The following is an 18,417-nucleotide window of genomic DNA, read 5'->3' as shown; positions in this document are numbered from 1 at the left end:
TTCTTGCTTGTTAAAATCTTTATGAAATAAATGATCACAAATTAAGCTTATTTCAACACAACTTCATTTGACGCCATAGTGAAAGAAAAAAAAAATCTTTCCATCAGCAGCCGCGTGAACGTGAAATGAAAGGAAAAGAAACATTCATTCGAGTGAACCGTGTGATCCCACCTTTACGGAGCGTAAATGATTGGCACGTTGGCTAGGCACCCTACTACTGTTATAATCGAATTGTGATAGCATTGTTGCCGACTCCATTACCGCATTTTGTTTTTTATTCGTAATAAATTGTGCTTGACCTTCTCTTAGACACCAATGCCACCAAATCAATTGTTGTTACATAATATCGCCATCCTACAAATGCCTACGATGTCAGCACAGCAGCTCAGTCAATTTAAATCAATCTTTGGACGAGTATCTACTTACATTTGTTTGTAAAATACCGTAACGGAATATTATGTAAGAAGTCGCTGATAAAATTGTTTATTTGAGTTTATAGTATAGTGATGAGTTCAGTGACCTGGTCACCATTTTTAACCCTACCATCTACTACTAATACGTATTATATATGTGACGTCCCACGGATAAAGGTACCATATGGCGGTCGGCGCTTAAGCTATTATTAATGACGCGCCAATACTAATGCGGCGCTACGCGACTTAAGCGCCAACCGCCATAAGGTACCTTTTCAGTGGAACATCACATATTATACTTATCCGAACCCCTAGTGTAAAAATATTCGATAGCGTGACGTGACGTACGCGTTTGCGTTAAGTTTCATTTTGTATGGGATTTAGAAACAGCGCGCGAAGCGGGGCGTTTTGGAAACTCAAAATCCCATACAAAATGAGACTTAACGCAAACGCGTACGGCACGTTTCGCTATCAAATCAATTTACACTAGGGGTACCTATAATGACTCTGTCTTCACGTTTAAACGTTAACCGATTTAGATGAAATTTGGTACGTAGTCCCGGGTTAGACCATAGGATAGTTTTTATCACTGAGATTATTATCAGACAGAGTCGCGGCCAGGAGCTTGAATTTTATAAAAGATACTTAGATTTTCTTAGAATTAATTTGAGTACGGTTTCGTACCCGGTAAAAGTCAAACATTATCAATGACATAACAATGTCAAATCGCTTTTTCGCTTTAAAGAACTGTATATAGGTACTCGTACACGGTACAGCTGTGCCATCGTATCATTCCCGTTACGCATACATGACAATGTATATGTTTGTGCTTTTCATGTTCTTATAATAATATATATTTGTGTATATTTATAAATTCGTTATTTTAGCTAGTTCATAGTAGACGTTCTAGTCGATCTAATCTTTTTAGGTTACATACTCGAACAGTAGAGTTTTGCGAAGATTTAAAGTTATTGTGATTATGCAAAATGAATTTCAAGATATTAGTATTCATATTGACTTTGACATGTGTTTCTGGATATAAAATACTGATGATAGCTCCAAATGCGATAAGAAGTTTGAATATTCTCGGCGTAAGTTATGTTAGGCATCTGCTCAAAGCTGGTCATGAGGTAAGCCCTATTTTATTTTTTAATATGTGTACAGTGTTTAAATTCAATACGGGCGAACCTTTAAACGGTGATGGTTAGCGTTGGACCTGAGAAGTAGGTATATTGAGATAACATTTGCTTAGAAATACAATGAAAACATTGACATATATATCTATATATATCCAAGGACAGGCCTTACAGGCACTAAGAATGGCGCTAGTTCAGTGGTGTCATTCATGAATTCGAGCAAATCGTGCAGTCTAACGCAACTAGTTGCGACCAATCGCGCGTGTGATACGAACTCATCAACGAATCGCGTTGTGGCATTAAACTACGATTGGCTCGAGTTCGTTCGTGTGCGTGACACCGCTGTACTGGCTCCATTCTCTTTGCCCGTAAGGCCCGTCCTTAGATATATGTCAATGAATGAAAATATTAACCATACAAAATAATTCGGCATGCTTGGCGCGGCAATAAAATTTATCTAAAGCAACACACAAGTGACGAGATACAATCTACAGTTACTATAAAAAGATCGTATCTGGTAATATCCTGTCATGTTATGTCTCGTAATTTTTGTACAGTACATTGCTGCTCGGTAAATTTTCAAAAATGATTTAAAAAAATGCTTCTTACTTCATTCATGATAACACGGGTAAATTCTACGTATTCTACATATGTCTGGTTTTATTTATTGCCCGTATTGGATTTACACACTACATTTTGTTACTAATACTTTTCTTGTAATGTGAACAATATTGCATTGATAGTCTCAATATACCGCTATTTAGCGATAAGGCTGCCTGTTATTGGCCTCTATGTCTATTTGATTGTGAAATTTTATCTTTTAATGTTGCCACGAAGAGTAATTTATCTATCTTGGTAGATATATAATATATTAATTACTTAAAATATTTACTCAATACAATACTCTTTATTGCACACCTCACACAGTTTACAATACAAGTACGGAAACAAAGACAATTGGATAGAGGTAACAAAATGTGGTCTTATAACACGTGACTCTTTCAGACAACCTTTGGGTAGCGGAGACAATAAAAATTAGAATGTGCAAGTAAGTGTGTGATTAAATTGCCAGGTCTAAGTATCAATAGATAAATCCATAAAAAATTGTCGAAAAATCATTACGTACCCGCATATAAGTTATGTTTATCTTATCCTAGTAATGCCCCATGTTTTATGGTTCCTCTACACGATGGTCCAGCGCTGGACCATCGAGATGGCCATGCGATGGTTGAAACGCAACTACACGATATAGTTCTGGAATGGGCCACGTGTACGAGTAGATGCGTATTGCTATCGCGCTGGCCCACTACCTTTGATGTGCGGACAAAAACCGACACCGTGGCCATCCCATCGCCATCCCGCCGTGCCATAAGCCATCTTATGGGCCAGTATGATGGCCCATCGTGTAGAGGAGCCATGATATTCTATTGAAGGTCGTCATAACGGCATAAAGTCAGATTGTCGATAAAAATCGAACCTATTTCGAACCACAAAATATGTACCTATTGATTTTCAGGCATGTTTTCTTGAAGCTTTTATTATTGTATTTTTAGGTCACCTACGTCTCACCGTTTCCATTGAAAGATAAGCCAAAAAACTTTACTCAAATCGACTTGAGCAGCACGCATTTGGAGTTTTGGAATGGTAAGGGTAGATGCGTATTACGCCTGAAAGAGTGATCATTAATATGTATCGCATCCATAAAATTAATTTCGCTTAGACCACCAGGAGGCATAGCCAAGGTGACAGTTATCGATAGAAAACTCCAATCAAAATGTATGGAAATAGTTACATGACTTTTCGTAACATCTGTCATCCTGATACATTTTTTATTTATTTAGGTAAACAAACAGTCACTACAAGAGAGGCTTAAGTATTATTAAGCCTCTCTTTTTTTTTTCTTTTTTTTTTAATTAGTATTTTAAACACTGTTTACAGTATGTGTGACCAACACCGTTCACCACCTATTAATTAGGTACAATTAGTTCGATTATTCGGAGCATTTTTTTTTTACAAGCTTAACAACATTGGAGCTTAAGGTTCCGGGAGGCATTGGCATTGATAAATTCATGAAGAAGATAAAATAATCTTTAACGCTTAACAGTTAACAGTGCATGCAGTGTTTCGTTAACATTGAATAGTAACTATTTTTTTCGCTTCATATCAGTAGATGTTACATTTAGTTATTGTCTCTATTTATTTACAGTACAAAAAGCGGACTTAATGCCATTATTTTATTCGTTTCGTTTGACGTTTGTTGATGAAATGCTGCAGAGATAGCTTATCCCCCCCTTGTACATAAATTTATTTGCACATTACTATCTTGACTAGGCCTCCTAGAGGCCGATTTCTTTAAAAGTCGTATCTAATATTGTATTTTAAATTACAGCTGACAACGAAACCAACATCGGCTACCTGATAAATCAACCACTCTGTGAAGAGACAGGAGCAGACTACATACAAAGTACCAGTGCAGATATTGCGGAAGCTACATTTAAGAATATGGAAATGCAAGCATTATTAAATGACCCAACTGTTAAATTCGATGTGATTATAAGTGATTATATTGAATCGGAATTGTATGCGGCGTAAGTACAATATAGACTTTACCATTTACCTGCATTAATTTTAATATCTACCTACCTACTTTACATATGTATATCACCAAATTTAAAAAAAATATTTAACCTTAACCACGAAATACCTCGCCTTATTTCATCGCCAGTGAAAACTGGCCTGAATCGGCGCAGGATCAGGTAAAATGGCGTGCTCTTGTGTTGGAGGCCAAGACTCATTTTGGTTCATTGCGCCAAACTAGTAAGTAAGCCATCGGCGGAAATTACTTTTGCTGTGATGATGATTATAATACCTAACTGCTGAAACCAATAAGTTCTATGTTCTTACTTTTTCCAATTTTTGATCTTTAAAATACTTCCGTCGTTAATGGTTAGCACTTAGCAGCAACCTGAACTAACAGCAATAGGTTTTTAGAACCTATACTGGAGAGAGAGGATAGCAATAAAGATGTCTATGTCTGCAGGAAAGAATTTAATCAAACCCTATTTTTATTTACAGTCTGGCAGCATATTACGAATGCCCTATGATTTGGGCATACTCACTAGGGCCTCATTGGTATACTTTGCGTCTAGTAGATGAAACAACGAACCCGGCCTATGCTAGTGATTATCTTTCACCAGATGTTCCTCCACTGCATTCTATGGTTGAAAGAGTCAAGAAGCTATGGTTACAGATCAAGTGGAGTTATTATAAATGGTAAGTTAGGTATAAAAAAAATGTACACAGGCGTGTGCTGTCTTTGATTTAGTTTTTTACTGCCATAGATTTATACCATTTTGAGATACTGATCTAAAACAAGCATATTATCAAATTGACTATAAAATAGACATTTATAACATCTCTGTTCTACAAGAAAATCGGTCTTTTTGTGTGGAAAAATCACAAGAAATAATATCCTTACATTTTGTTTAGGTCTGCCGCGGTATCATGGTCGCATTTTATCACCTCTCATGCCATGCGTCACTTTCGTACTTATATACTTGTTAGAACGTGACAGACATAGTGACAAATGATAAAGAGCCGACCATATTAGCCGTGTCTAAAATGTTAGTAAGGCTTCATGTACATCAGGTACGAATAGGTAATATTACCTACTCTTAATTAATCACTTGTGATGGTTGTTTTACAGGTTCAAAAATGTTCCAAGAGAAAAAGATTTTTACGAAAAGGCTCTTGCACCCCTATTTTTGAAGAAAAATAAACCCTTACCAAATTACTACGAACTCATATATAACGCATCATTAGTATTATCAAATGATTTTCCAGGGAACGGTCTGATGCCAAGCACTCCTGAAAATTTCAAATTTATTGGGGGTTATCATATTGAAAGGCCTACAAAACCACTTTCAAAGGTAAGTCTTCCTTAAATAGATGAAAAACTTTTATTTCACTACACCATCCTGTAAATCGTTCATTCTTATATAACTAATGAAAGTTGCATTTTATCCAGAAAATAGGCATATTATTTTGGCAAATTTTACATTGTTTCCTCATGTTCGTCGATCAAATTTGCACCATCTGGGCTATCAAAATCGCTGCCAACTTAGGTCTGTCTCTAACGTGTTCCGTTGTTCCCAAAGTATCCCTTCTTCAAACTTTATAGTCCAACTTTGTCCATGCGATCCTGGTTTCCGAAAGCTGGTTGAAGCATACCCTAGAACCGACATCCTATGCCATGCCTTGTTATGTGTTGATCAAAAATTATTGATTGGCAAGGCTGGTGGTGACGTAGCCATCTACCTTAGAAATACCATTCCGTACCATTTTTTAAACGTGAAGCAGTTTTCTGTTGCGGCATCACCTGTTCTGGTGTAGGATTCGGCAGATTCTCACGGAACCAGCAGTGGTGTGAGATTTTGGGCCTTTTTGTAAATCCGTCACAGTTCCAAGTTATCCCTATTGGTAGTTCCAGAAAGCTTGTTAGACTAGAATTAGGCGCGGTCATACCGTAGGTATTAGTATAATATTAATAGTATGTTGCCATGGTAACTCATATGACTTGACAGTTCGTGGACTAATAATATTAGTCTAATACCATTTGAGAAATGGGCCCCAATAGTAAGCCTAGACGGCATTGGTGTGCCAAGCTTTTAGATATTATATTAGTATTAGGTACTCTGAGTTGCAGAGCACAGGTTATTGAAATCAGCCGAAAGGTGATGGGCTCTCTTTATTCTCTTAACAAACTAAAACACTTCTTGCTAATCAAAACTAAAGTTTTATTAATGAATTCTCTTATTCTGCCCATTACTGACTTAAACGAAGTACTTATTGACAAATTCGATCGCTAGCTCAATAACTGAATTCATTTTAAAAAACAAATACAGTGTAACTATTATCATCATACATATTTATATTGGCTTTTGTTCCCAGGAATTAAAAACCCTTTTGGATAACGCCGAAAATGATTTTATCTACTTCAGTATGGGGTCGCTTTGGAAGGGCAAAGATATACCGAAAGAAGTTACCCAAGACTTATTAGATTTATTCGGATCTTTGAAACAAACTGTAATATGGAAATATGAGGAAGATTTGCCCAATTTGCCAAAAAATGTGCATACACTGAAGTGGGCGCCACAACAAAGCATATTGGGTAAGTTTATGGAACTAGTGAAACCTTTTTTGTTGTTTGCTATAAAGCAAACGATATAAAAAGCCAAAAATATTATTTTAATATACCTGCATACCTAAGTTTACAACAGAACAGGTATATCATATGCCTTCATTCCAATATTTTAACTAATTTAATTTACTGGTGGTTTTTGTGGTTTGTGTTCTAGACAATGAAACATCAAAATGCAGCGTTATATATATAGGTTAAATAGCTTTGTACTCGACAAGTAGGTTACGGTGACTGTAATCATAGAGAAATATGCTTAGAGTGCTCATTCCATACATGGCTTTTTAACCGACTTCATTTATATCACTATTCTATACAACGCTTTTTCTACGAGTCATCTAAAATAATATTTTTTTACTTTAAAACCTAAATAATCAATGAAAATTGGTAAGTATCTCAGAAGACAAAAATGTAGTAAAAAAGACATAAACGCGCGATGTCCCCCGCCCGTCTCCCGTTTAGTCGACGAAGCTTGCTGAGTTGCCTAAGTAAGGTACGACATTGAAAAGCTAGATTATATGACTTATGTATACAATATTTTTTTCTAAAATAAAACCCTTTTTTACTAGGTATATAACCTAAAAATTTATAAAAATTGGTAAGTATCTCAGTGGACAACGCCCCACGCCCCGCACCCGTGTAGACTTTACTTATAAAAAAATGAAGGCAGTTGTAGGTTTTTCTGTTGAAATCGTAAATGTGCCTATGCTTATTTCCAGCTCATCCGAAATGCCTGTTTTTTATTTCGCATGGTGGTCTTTTGTCCACAACTGAATCCGCCCATTTCGGAGTACCCACCATTGGAATACCAATTTACTTTGACCAGTTCAACAATGTCAATAGAGCCGTGCTGTCTGGACGTACAATCAGGGTCGATTTGACTTTGAATCTAGTCGAAGATCTACGAGTGGCTATACAGAAAATGATTCAAGATTATAATGGGTAAGTTTATGGGTAGCTTATCGGTAAGTTTTTATTTAACAACACAAGTTTTAGTTTTTGTTAACATAAAACAGGAAAGAACACACATCATTTGTACAAAGGCGAATCTAGCCAGTTAAATTAGATCCCGTTCCCATGATTCGATCGAGCTGAAACCTCACATACCACATCTGTCAGTGGGGTGACAATGCTACCATCGAGCTTATCTGAGGATGGACAGGAGGTGGCGATAGGAATTATGTGATAAAACAACGTAACATAATTGCCTATGAATTTATTAGAATTGTCTCGATGAGTATTAGTTGCCTGTTGAAAGCAAAGTACAGTCAGCGATAAAACCTGAAGTATATATATTTTTTTCTTTGTCAAAAACCTTATTATTGTGAGTCTGTAATTTTATCGTTTAATAAATTACACTATTGTTATATTGTAATCGTAGAGTATTGTTTCAGTTATAAGCAGCGGGCAAAGGAATTATCCCAGATATACCACGACCGTCCGGCCCCCCCGGCCGCGGAGCTGGTGCACTGGGTGGAACACGTGGTGCGCACGCGTGGCGCACCGCATCTTCGCTCCCCGGCTTCCCTCATGTCCCGCTGGGAGAAACTATTCATCGACGTTATATTACTCAGTGTTGCAACGACTCTTTTAATTGGTTACCTTTGTAAAAAGTATTTCGATTTTAGTAAAAAAGTCAGTAGTCATGAGAAGAAAACTAATTAAATTGGATGTTTGTGATTGCTTTTAATTAAATTATGCATATTTTAAGTTTTGTATCGATACTTTTATTTGGTGCAGGTAAATAATAAATATGCTCCTATACTGCCAAGATGTACAAAAATATAATTATGTATTTGATGCTTCACTTCAATACTTATTTTCTTTCCCAGCGCCTGAACTTTACTTCCCACCAGCTAGGTCGATACAAATTTTGTAAATGTTTCCCTCAGGTACACTTGGCTCCGTTGCTCATACGGCTGCAGATTAAAATTATAATAAAATGTTGTGTTGTAGCCCATTTCAAGAACATAGAAAACTAAATTTACGATGCCCTGGGATTTTTGTGGGCTTTGTGTATTTGAAATAGTTTCTATTTGAGAAAGTTTTCCAATTTCAAACCTTTAGGTGCCCTTAGTAAAATCAAAAGCCTTATTTGACTAGAAAATCACACACAGCGGATGACATTCCAGATCTAGAGCAGAGCCCAACTGAGGAAGTACCTCCATCTTACAGAAAACCGCAGCCGAATAACACTAGACCCTACTCATAGTGTTGTGTTCCTGCCGGTGAATAAGGTTGCCAGAGCTCAACGAGGGTGCGGAGTGTTAGGGTCGGCAACGCGCATGTAACTCCTCTGGAGTTGCAGGCGTACATAGGCTACGGAGGCTGCTTACCATCAGGCGGGCCGTATGCTTGTTTGCCACTGACGTAGTATAAAAAATACAGGATGTAATAAAAATAGTGAGAATCAGTTTCAGGATAAATTAGGAATCATGTTCTGATTAGGAAAGAGTAGAAAAAACATTTTGGCCTGTGTATGGCGGGCCGCCTTGGACGACCTATCCCATAAAAAGGAACTTATTTTTGCGTAAAAAAATTTTTTTCTTCTTTTTTTACTCAAAACACGACACACGAATATGCTCTTTAACGGATCCCCACTATTTTTGTATGATTGATTGTTTATTGATATCAGATGGTGATTTTATTTGATCATTTTGTCGTGTTTATTTGTAAATATATTAAAGTAATTAGAACATTTGTTCGCTTGCACGCTGCAATAAGGTTTGTTCATAGTATTTTAAGACCTAAAGTTCCTGTATTCTGACAAATAAAGAATATTGATTTGACTGGGGGTTTTATTTTTGGAAAGTGTAACATGATACGAATCTTGCTTTACTCCTATTTTTATTAAATTTGTGTTAGAATCCCTAATGAATACTTATAGCAAAGAAACACGAGTAAGTAGCAAGATAGTCTAGGCGTTGAATACTTAATAGTAGTCGCACTGAAGTCAGAAGTGACTGTATACGTGTAACAAAAATAGTGCGTATCTGTTTAAGGGCATATGGTATCGTGTTCGGATTAGGGAAAGGTAAAAAGATTTTTTTTATTGTAAAATATTTTTGGCCTTTGTATGGAGGGTTGGCCGACATGGACGACCTGCCCCATAGAAAAAAAAAAATCCAATCATATTTAGTTTATCAGTAGTAACTGGGTAAATGTGCAAGCGTCTTTTACTTCTTCGAGTTGCAACAACCATGCACGGAGCATAGCAGCCATTGCACAGGTGAACAGAGAGTGCGTTACCGCATTGCAGTTTCCGATACATCGCCATTGGGAATACGGGGCATTAAATCAGCTCGGACTTAACACGGTCGCCGTTAATGCGATGGGCATGCAAATGAAAGTTCAATCCTCATTCGGAGGCGATTTCGGGGACAATGGAAAACAAACACAAATGTGGGATTGTACGGAATGATCGTTGGAAAATCGTGAAGCTACAAAAAAGCTTTGGTCGAAATATTTTTTGCTTATAATATTTGTTATTGACCGTTTCTACCTCATCTTCTTCCTCGCGTTGTTCCGGCATTTTGCCACGGCTCATCGGAGCCTGGGGTCCGCTTGACAACTAATCTCAAGATTTGGCGTAGGCACTAGTTTTTACGAAAGCGACCGCCATCTGACCTTCCAACCCAGAGGATAAACTAGGCCTTGTTATGACCGTTTCTACCTATATACAATATAATGTTATACCTACCTATAACCTATACCTTTATAGTTGCTCTGTAGGTTAAATATTTTTTGGTTGAATATATTATAAATTAAAATCAGCCTGAAAACCAGTACCGAAAAATACGAGTAAGTAAGTCAGTTGGGTAATTAGGATCTAGCTAAGAACTTTTAGCCCTACCTACTAAAAAGCTAAAATTTTACGAATAGGGCTTAGGTTCATGTGTGCTCTAGCAAAATGTTCTGCCATGTTATATTGGAGGCTTGTCAATGACGTCTGAGTCGGTGACAAATTGCGTATAAATAAAGCTGTAACCACACTGTCGCGGTTAAAACATTTTAACAGTATTTCACTTTATTTTTGTAGACACTCAACTGATAAGTAATATTCTATAGCTTCAGCGAAACAACTTACAATGCATAGATACTGAACTAGTAAATTACTTTTTGTTAAGAAAAATGTGTGTGTTTCTGTGTGTTAGTGTGTGCGTGTGTAGGTGCGCGTACGTATGTGTGTGCGGGTGTGTGTGCGTGCGTGCTGCGTGCGTGCTGCGTGCGTGCGTGCGTGCGTGCGTGCGTGTGTGTATGTGTGCTCGTGGGCTAGTTCGACTTAGCGACTTTTTAAATAGACTTAGAGTTACAGTACCCATTCAAATAATACTTTTGCTGTAGATAACAAGTACTTAATTAAGCGTAAATGTCTGCTGTCTGTCATATTTTCGTATCCTATGAGCATCTTAAGTCTCCGAGTGTTAATTAATTATTCTTAGGGATATGTTGCAGATTAAAGTACCTATTGTTTCTAATTTTGCATTAAACATTCCTTGATGGTCTGGCTTTAGATAACATGAATGCAAATACAAAAGAAGCATAGGTAAAGGTGTCCCAGAAGTAAAGAGACAATTTTCAAAGTCTTACTTAGCTGAAAGTTTTATTAAAACAAAAGTTTTCGTGCCATTACGTCTACGGTTTCGTTATCTGGCTTTTAAAGCGGGAATTTCATTATTTCATATCATATTATTAGTTTTAAGAAGATTCCAGAATTCTGTATATACCTAATGTAACTTAACCTTTTAAATCAGTATTTAGGTTAAACGATTTCTTTACAACGTTGCAAAAAGTTAGGTCCATACGTGACAAACATACGTGGAACGTAATCTTGGAATGGCACAGGCCGGCACTTTATAGCTAAGCGCGTGGTCGTAACTTGAAATCAGACTCCAATACAATATGCATAGTATCCTCGCTTGAACAGATTTACTCTTCGATTTATGTTACCCTAGTCTCGCACTACAAGAAATCCCTAAGGATTTTAAAAACAAGGTAGCATTGGTGTGTAGTAAAGTACAGACGAGTGAATATAAAACTTATATACTTGGGTATATTCGTTATCACGAACTTTATGAGCAGTAAGCAAAAAACCTTTTTCATTTCTCATGCTCTTGAAGTGGGTCGTTTTTGTTCTAAATAGTGTGCAGAAAATGATATATTTGTGCTCTAGAACACTGTAGTTGCTAAGTACATTTTTAATTTTTTCTACGATAAGCAATTAAAATTTTGGGTTTAACTGAATTTATTGTACAATTTACATTCTGATAATTAACTCCCCATTCCATAATAGTACTCTCAAAAAATACTACTGAAGTTTATGATTAGCCGTGTTTTTAAAAAATGGACAGGTGTTTTACTTTCCTCGTAGTCGAAATGAAAAGTAGGGTGTTTGACTAGGATGAAAGGCACCATTTCAGTCTCGGACTATTACTACTTCAACAGAAATGGGTGCCTTTCAATCCTTGGTTTAGGGGCTCCCTAATGCCATTGACCTTCGATTTGAATCCCTTAGTTTTTTTCTCATGTTTTTTGTAGCTTATCATATTAACAGCAACGGTTTTAAGCAATATAGTATCCCTTATGTAGTTCAAAATTCACTGTCTTCGAGATATTTGCATTAAAGTTGAACAATTTTAGGCCAAAAAAACTGGTTTTCTGGCCATAACTTTTGTGTTAATTAGTTTAAAATTAAAATCTCTGACGTGACGTGACGTATTAATTAGTTTAAAATTAAAATTTTAGAGACGTCAAAGGCGAACCCAAATGTGTAGATTCTGTTTATGTAAAATCCTTCACAGCAATAGATCAACGAAAAGAGTGTTTTTTTAGACAATATTAAAAAAAAAAAAAAAAAAGTGTTCATTTCTTTCAAAATCCGATAGACCAGAATGGAGATTAAAGATTGAAGAATCCATAGCCGTTTGTTTTATAACTCTATCTTTAGTGCAAATGTAGGAGTAACGACTCAAAACTAGTCAAAAATCGATGAAAACCGCGGGGAACCCCTTAACAATTTACTATTGTTTCGTCATCACAAGTTTATTAGGAAAATATATTTTAAAATTCTTGCTAATAATTGTGAAAAATTAAAACCTCATTACACACCTATCGCCACATTGCCCAGCAGTAACTTTAATCCATCCACGGAAAAATACCTACAGTACAACGATGACTCTTTCTTTAAATTTTAAATTCCAAAGCCAACCTGAAGTCGCCAAATGGAAAATCCGACATTCTACGATTCAAGATCCCATATTTATGCAAACTAAGAAGCTTTTCTGCCACCTACTGCGATGCAATATTGAAATATCGGAACTATGCACGGCGGGAGTTTTATTTTTCAGTGGAATTCGGCAATTTTAACGTACATTGGAAACAGATTTGCCATCTATGTTTCATAGTTTTTTGTTAGCTTTCTACTCGTGGTTGCTTGTCGAATGCCAGCACAATTGTAGTGGGCTTTGTTTTTGACTTTTTGTCTCGGAATCACGGCTGTTGTTTATTTCAAAGGGAAATTCTGTTACAAGTCTATTGTTCTATAACAAATTTCTGTTGAATGTTCGCTGCGGCTGTGTTAATAAGCTGCAGTTTTTTTTTCATCAGAAAAGCATGATTGGTCTTTGAGGTATTGATAGGTACTGTAATATCTAATGCATAACATATGATAGACAATAATTACACTTACAATAAAAATGGTTCTTTTTTACCTTTTTGGTATGGAGCTGGAGCTAAAATTACACTCTTTTTAACCTTTAGTAAGGTATTTTTGGGGTGGCTCTGCGGATAACAGCAGTCCAGTTATAAAAAATAACTAGTTTTTGTAATTTTTAAACTTAAAGCATAAATCAAACACATACAACCAAACCTATTCAAACCTTCGACAACACCGCAGTTGTATAATTTCTCACAAAACTTGCTAGTTATTTAAGCTTTACGTTTGTTTGTAGACATAAAATAATTAATTGTGTCTAATTAATGCGAAAATAGAATATACCTAATTATTAGCAACCCGGATTCCACAAAGGAAGTTAATATTAGATAAGTAGTCACATAACTTCCTAGTTTGAGAGACGCAAAAACGGTTAATTCATTTCTAACGAGAGTTGGTAACGAGTATCATTTGCGCGGTTCAATAAACAAGATCTGGGAAAATGCTGTTCGCTAGCAGCGATAAACACTCCTGACGTTTGATCAACTTAAGTCAGAGATAATAAAAAAAGTCGGCAATATTTGGGAGCAATGTTTACTTAGAAAATGATACTCTGGATCAGATATATTATTATTTCACATTACATATTTTTAAATCCAGTGCCACGAACTACGAATGAGCCGCTTGAGGAAGGTTCAAATTAAGCTGACTTTCTATATAAATTACGGATTGTATTTAAGACTTATATTTACTCGAATAAATATATTTAATTTGTTCTACCCTTTACAAAATACTTGACCGTGCGAGAGCTGTAGTCTTTTAAAATTGAAACCTTTACAAAAGCAAAGAAACGACTGCGAATATTTAATGTACGTACGTATCTATTTCTAGTAAAGTACAATATACTGTCATCTTTTTTTAAATAAAATAAGTGTTTCCCAAGTTTCCAACAGTCGTCGGTATAAAGACTGCATGCAAGTACAAAAATTGGATTTGTTACTTTGAGTTAAAGCTTATAAAAATGAAATGGGGTGTGTAGTCTCCAAGCCAATCTAGCGAAAACATTGGATGTGAAATAAAATGCGTGAATAAAAGTCAAATGAAACGCACACAAAAGACTATGTATATAAAGATATTGTTTTGAGCTCGTCACCGTTTTTCCGAAATAATTTAATATATAATTGAATATTTTTACCGAAATAACCGGTTCTTAGTTTAGTTAAACTAGTTTTCAGTATCGCCTTAGTAAACAAGATGCCGTCGAAATAAATAAATAATGCTGTAACCCGCACAAACAAGATTTTTTTTTTACATTTTCTGGCCTATGGCTTGTGATTATACGGTGAAAAAAGTGCTTGAATAACTCTTTTTATCAAATTTCTGTTTTCGATTTGCGATATATTATTTATTTACATATAATTAAATATATATATTTCTAGAGGTAAAGGCAGTTAACGTCCCTTCTACCGTTGAGAAGTTATGTTATGTTTTTTTTTTGTTTTTGCTCGAAGTTTTTTCGCTCTGGTGTAAAGTTTTGATTTTGCGGGTTACAGCATTATTGATTTCTTGTGACGATATGGCTCTTTCTCTTAAGGTAGGTAACTATTTTAAATTGTAAAACAGCAATCATTTAAGCGTCTTTGAATTTTTCACTTAAAATATTTAGGCCCTAAAACAAAAACTCCACAACGCTACTCGCCGTAAAACCCGTAAAACCGATATTCGTAACTCGACCACAAGCCACAGCGGTTGCAAAAAGCTAAAAGTCGATTCAACTCATTTAAACTATTCTAGCGAAAAAGAATTCGAACTTGGCAGAAACAAAGAATTTGCAAAGTGAAATAAGTACCCTGTGGAGGAAGTTGGTTTGATTATTGACTGACTTTGCAATAAGGCTGATAAGGAAATGAAGCAGCTTTGTTTATTAAGTTATTAAGTATACTATGTTTGTATGTAGTAATAAAGAATATTTTTGAAAGCCAAAGAAAGAGAGATCTTTGTAGGTTTAGGTCTCGGTCTCCGGCTGCTGTACACCTACAGCGCCATACACTTTAGTTTCATACTATTGCACTTTTTTACGCGTCTTAGTACAATTTTTCCGTTTTAAGTAAGTACCTTCATATTGTTTTAATGCATTTAAATCTCTTCGTTTTGCTTGATGGTTTACTGATTGACGCCTTCTGGCATTAAATATACCTTTTAGTTCTTTGCTATAAATATTGTACAGATTGATTAAACGACTCATCATTTTTTTCTGTAATCAAAGAATAAAAGTTACAATATTTTATTGACGCCGGTGGAAATGTTGATTATCAGTTTTTAACAATATTTTCTAAATCATACATTAAAATCAGCCATGAGAATTTAAGAAAATTAAGTGTTTTTTTTACCTATCTTTATCACTTTGTACCGGACAAATGGCCGTTCGGGCCAATATAGCAAGTATGGAACATTAAAAGTACTAACACTACATTATCCCATACATTTTATTCATGAGAAAATAAGTAAGGTCCCATTTTAAATGTTTTTTTTTGGCGGCCCTGGGATCTTGCTCTTTAAGTTAATAGTACCTAGCTAACTAATAGTGTGTGTTAAGCTTTAAAGTTCTAATTAGTCCATATTATCTTATTTTCATTTTTAGGTAGCTAATTTCATAGTTTTCATTGACCGTGATAAACACAAATGATATAAGTAGTTACACAGTTATTTTTGGTCTAGTATGGTTCTCACAAGGAAGGGTACCCAACTGTCCGACTCCAATTTGATTCATTTTGATATATGTTATAGAGTAGTCTAAAACAACGGACACGTATTTTTTTTAGCTGCCCAAACTCAACCTATTGGGAGAAATTGTCCTCCAAAGTACTAAAAAGTTACTAAATCTTCTAACTCCTATAGAAAATGATGCTCAAGCAACTTGCTAGTTAATGGCTTGTTTGAGTATATGTTTGAGAGCAGGAAAAAATAATGTACACGTGTTTTGTTATATCTGCTTTAACTCAAGTTTTCCTAAAAAAACACCCGTCTTTATGTGTAACTATAGTGATAAGATATTATAAAACTTCGAATGTCGATTTTTTTAGGAAAAAATGAGTTTTAGCCGATATAACAAAACACGTGCTCATTATTTTTTTGCTGCTTTCAAACATATACTCAAACCAGCCATTAACTAGCAAGTTGCTTGAGCATCACTTTCTATAGGAGTTAGAAGATTTAGTAACTTTTTAGTACTCTGGAGGACAATTTCTCCCATTAGGTTGAGTTTGGGCAGCTAAAAAAAAATACGTGTCCATTATTTTAGACTACTCTATAACATATATCAAAATGAATCAAATCGGAGTCGGACAGTTGGGTACCCTTCCTGGTCAGTTAAAACGACAAGTGAAAGCCTGTCATTTAGCCTAAACAGCAAAAATATGAGCCGGTTGCTCAACTCATACAAATCCGTGATCGGTATTCCTCGCACGAGTCCCGTAAGTCGAGTCAGCATGAAAGCAATTAGCCCGGGAAATAGTTTTTCCTGCCCAAGAACTGATTCCACTCACGCGCCACCTTAGGGAAATAACAAAGTTTAGCCGTGCTTGTTATGGGAACTTGTATTAACCACTTATTGCATGACATTATTACGTGTAAGTATATATTATGTAGATTATTCTGGCTTATTGGCAATAACAGCCGTAATTACAACTGTTCAAGGTGATATAATCGTGTCAAAAGATGACGAAAAATGTAGAGTTGAAAATTTTTGATAACCTACTTACAGCATAATTAATTAATGATTAGAAGACAATGACAACAATATTAACATATTTACAACTATATTTTAATATCGTATATTGTCAAGAATATAAGAAACCTATCTACAGAAATTTAATATCAGATTTAACTAAAAACTAATTTTAAAGTTTGAACTGAAGTGTAAGTAAAATTATGATGATTATTTTTTTATGACCCTTCGGGGCTGCGTTTTACTTTTATATAGAACTGGGCTCGCTGTGTTTTATATTGACCTAGAGTGATAGGTAGGCAGGTTTGAAAACCACACTGTTTGATAAACAGCGCTTTAAAATGGAGAGAAGAAAAGGTACTATGTAAATAGTATTATCTAATTAACTATTTATATACCTACTGTCCCTAATTTAATCAACATTTAGGTACATATTACCTTGAAATGTCGATTTCTTACCATGATAGTGTTATTTCACTATAGTGAATAGCCACCAGAATTAGATTGACTGCCAATGCCCATTAGTAACTGGCTCTGGGAATTGGGTACAGCTCAGTGAACAACATCATTTCGGCATGACCCAATCAAGTCTGGCGTTGACTGACCTAAAAAAGGTTCGTTACCGATAATATTAACTGCGATATTTTCACAGTGTGACTGAATCCGATAATTCTGATTAATACATTTTATGCTCTCTTATTGTAGTGAAACGAGCAATTTTAACTTTGTGATTTGTAGAAAAAAAAACTCATTTTACTTACAGCGTTTCATTTTCAGTTGATTGACTATTGTGTGTTGAATTTTCGTATATGCTCTTGGAATTTAATGCTATAGTATTTTCAAGATGAAATAGCAACTTAATTATAATTTAAAAAAAACTTTTTTAGTCGTCTGTTTTTCTTAATTAAATATTGCAATTTAAATTTGACATAATTTTGTGATAACATAATATTCACTAGATGCCACAAATAGTGCTTTTGGCCTAATACCAATTGTTTGGTAAAACACGTGTACATTTTGAATCACATTTATTATGAAAACTGTTCGCATACAAAGGATATGTTTGCTAAGGTTTAAGTTTTGTTTCTCATGTAGCAGTGGAGCAAATCCAGCCCATGATTAAAACAAAAACTGTTACAAGCAACAGTGCTCAAAAATACTCTAAATTTTTATAACTAATTTTTTAATTGATAATTTTTACGTACTTCCCGAGAATACTTTTTTTTTACTAAACTGGTTTGCGTGAGACTTTAATTGTACAATTTATTTTCTTGATGTAATAGATGTATTCA

At 35.3% G+C, this 18,417-nt stretch overlaps 1 protein-coding gene across 1 annotated transcript; it reads left to right on the top strand.

The window, feature by feature from the left end:
* The first annotated feature begins 936 nt into the window (after window positions 1-936).
* LOC133532635 (UDP-glucosyltransferase 2-like) lies at window positions 937-8,561 on the top strand. Its single transcript, XM_061871393.1, has 8 exons — window positions 937-1,543; window positions 3,103-3,193; window positions 3,939-4,137; window positions 4,625-4,822; window positions 5,256-5,478; window positions 6,500-6,719; window positions 7,466-7,688; window positions 8,141-8,561. Exons 1-8 carry the CDS (start codon window positions 1,400-1,402, stop codon window positions 8,409-8,411), a joined length of 1,569 nt encoding a protein of 522 aa, XP_061727377.1. The 5' UTR covers window positions 937-1,399; the 3' UTR covers window positions 8,412-8,561.
* Window positions 8,562-18,417: the final 9,856 nt, after the last annotated feature.

Source organism: Cydia pomonella, chromosome 2 (assembly GCF_033807575.1).
Source record: "Cydia pomonella isolate Wapato2018A chromosome 2, ilCydPomo1, whole genome shotgun sequence".
Classification (NCBI taxonomy): Eukaryota; Metazoa; Arthropoda; class Insecta; order Lepidoptera; family Tortricidae; genus Cydia; species Cydia pomonella.
The sequence above is the reverse complement of the archived record's forward strand: the minus strand, read 5'-3'. Positions and strand labels throughout refer to the sequence as shown.

Coding starts and splice junctions, on each gene's coding strand:
- LOC133532635 (XM_061871393.1), top strand. CDS start 1,400: ATGAATTTCAAGATATTAGTATTCATATTGACTTTGACATGTGTTTCT. Junction 5,479..6,499: donor CTACAAAACCACTTTCAAAG/GTAAGTCTTCCT, acceptor TTTTGTTCCCAG/GAATTAAAAACCCTTTTGGA. Junction 6,720..7,465: donor GCCACAACAAAGCATATTGG/GTAAGTTTATGG, acceptor GCTTATTTCCAG/CTCATCCGAAATGCCTGTTT.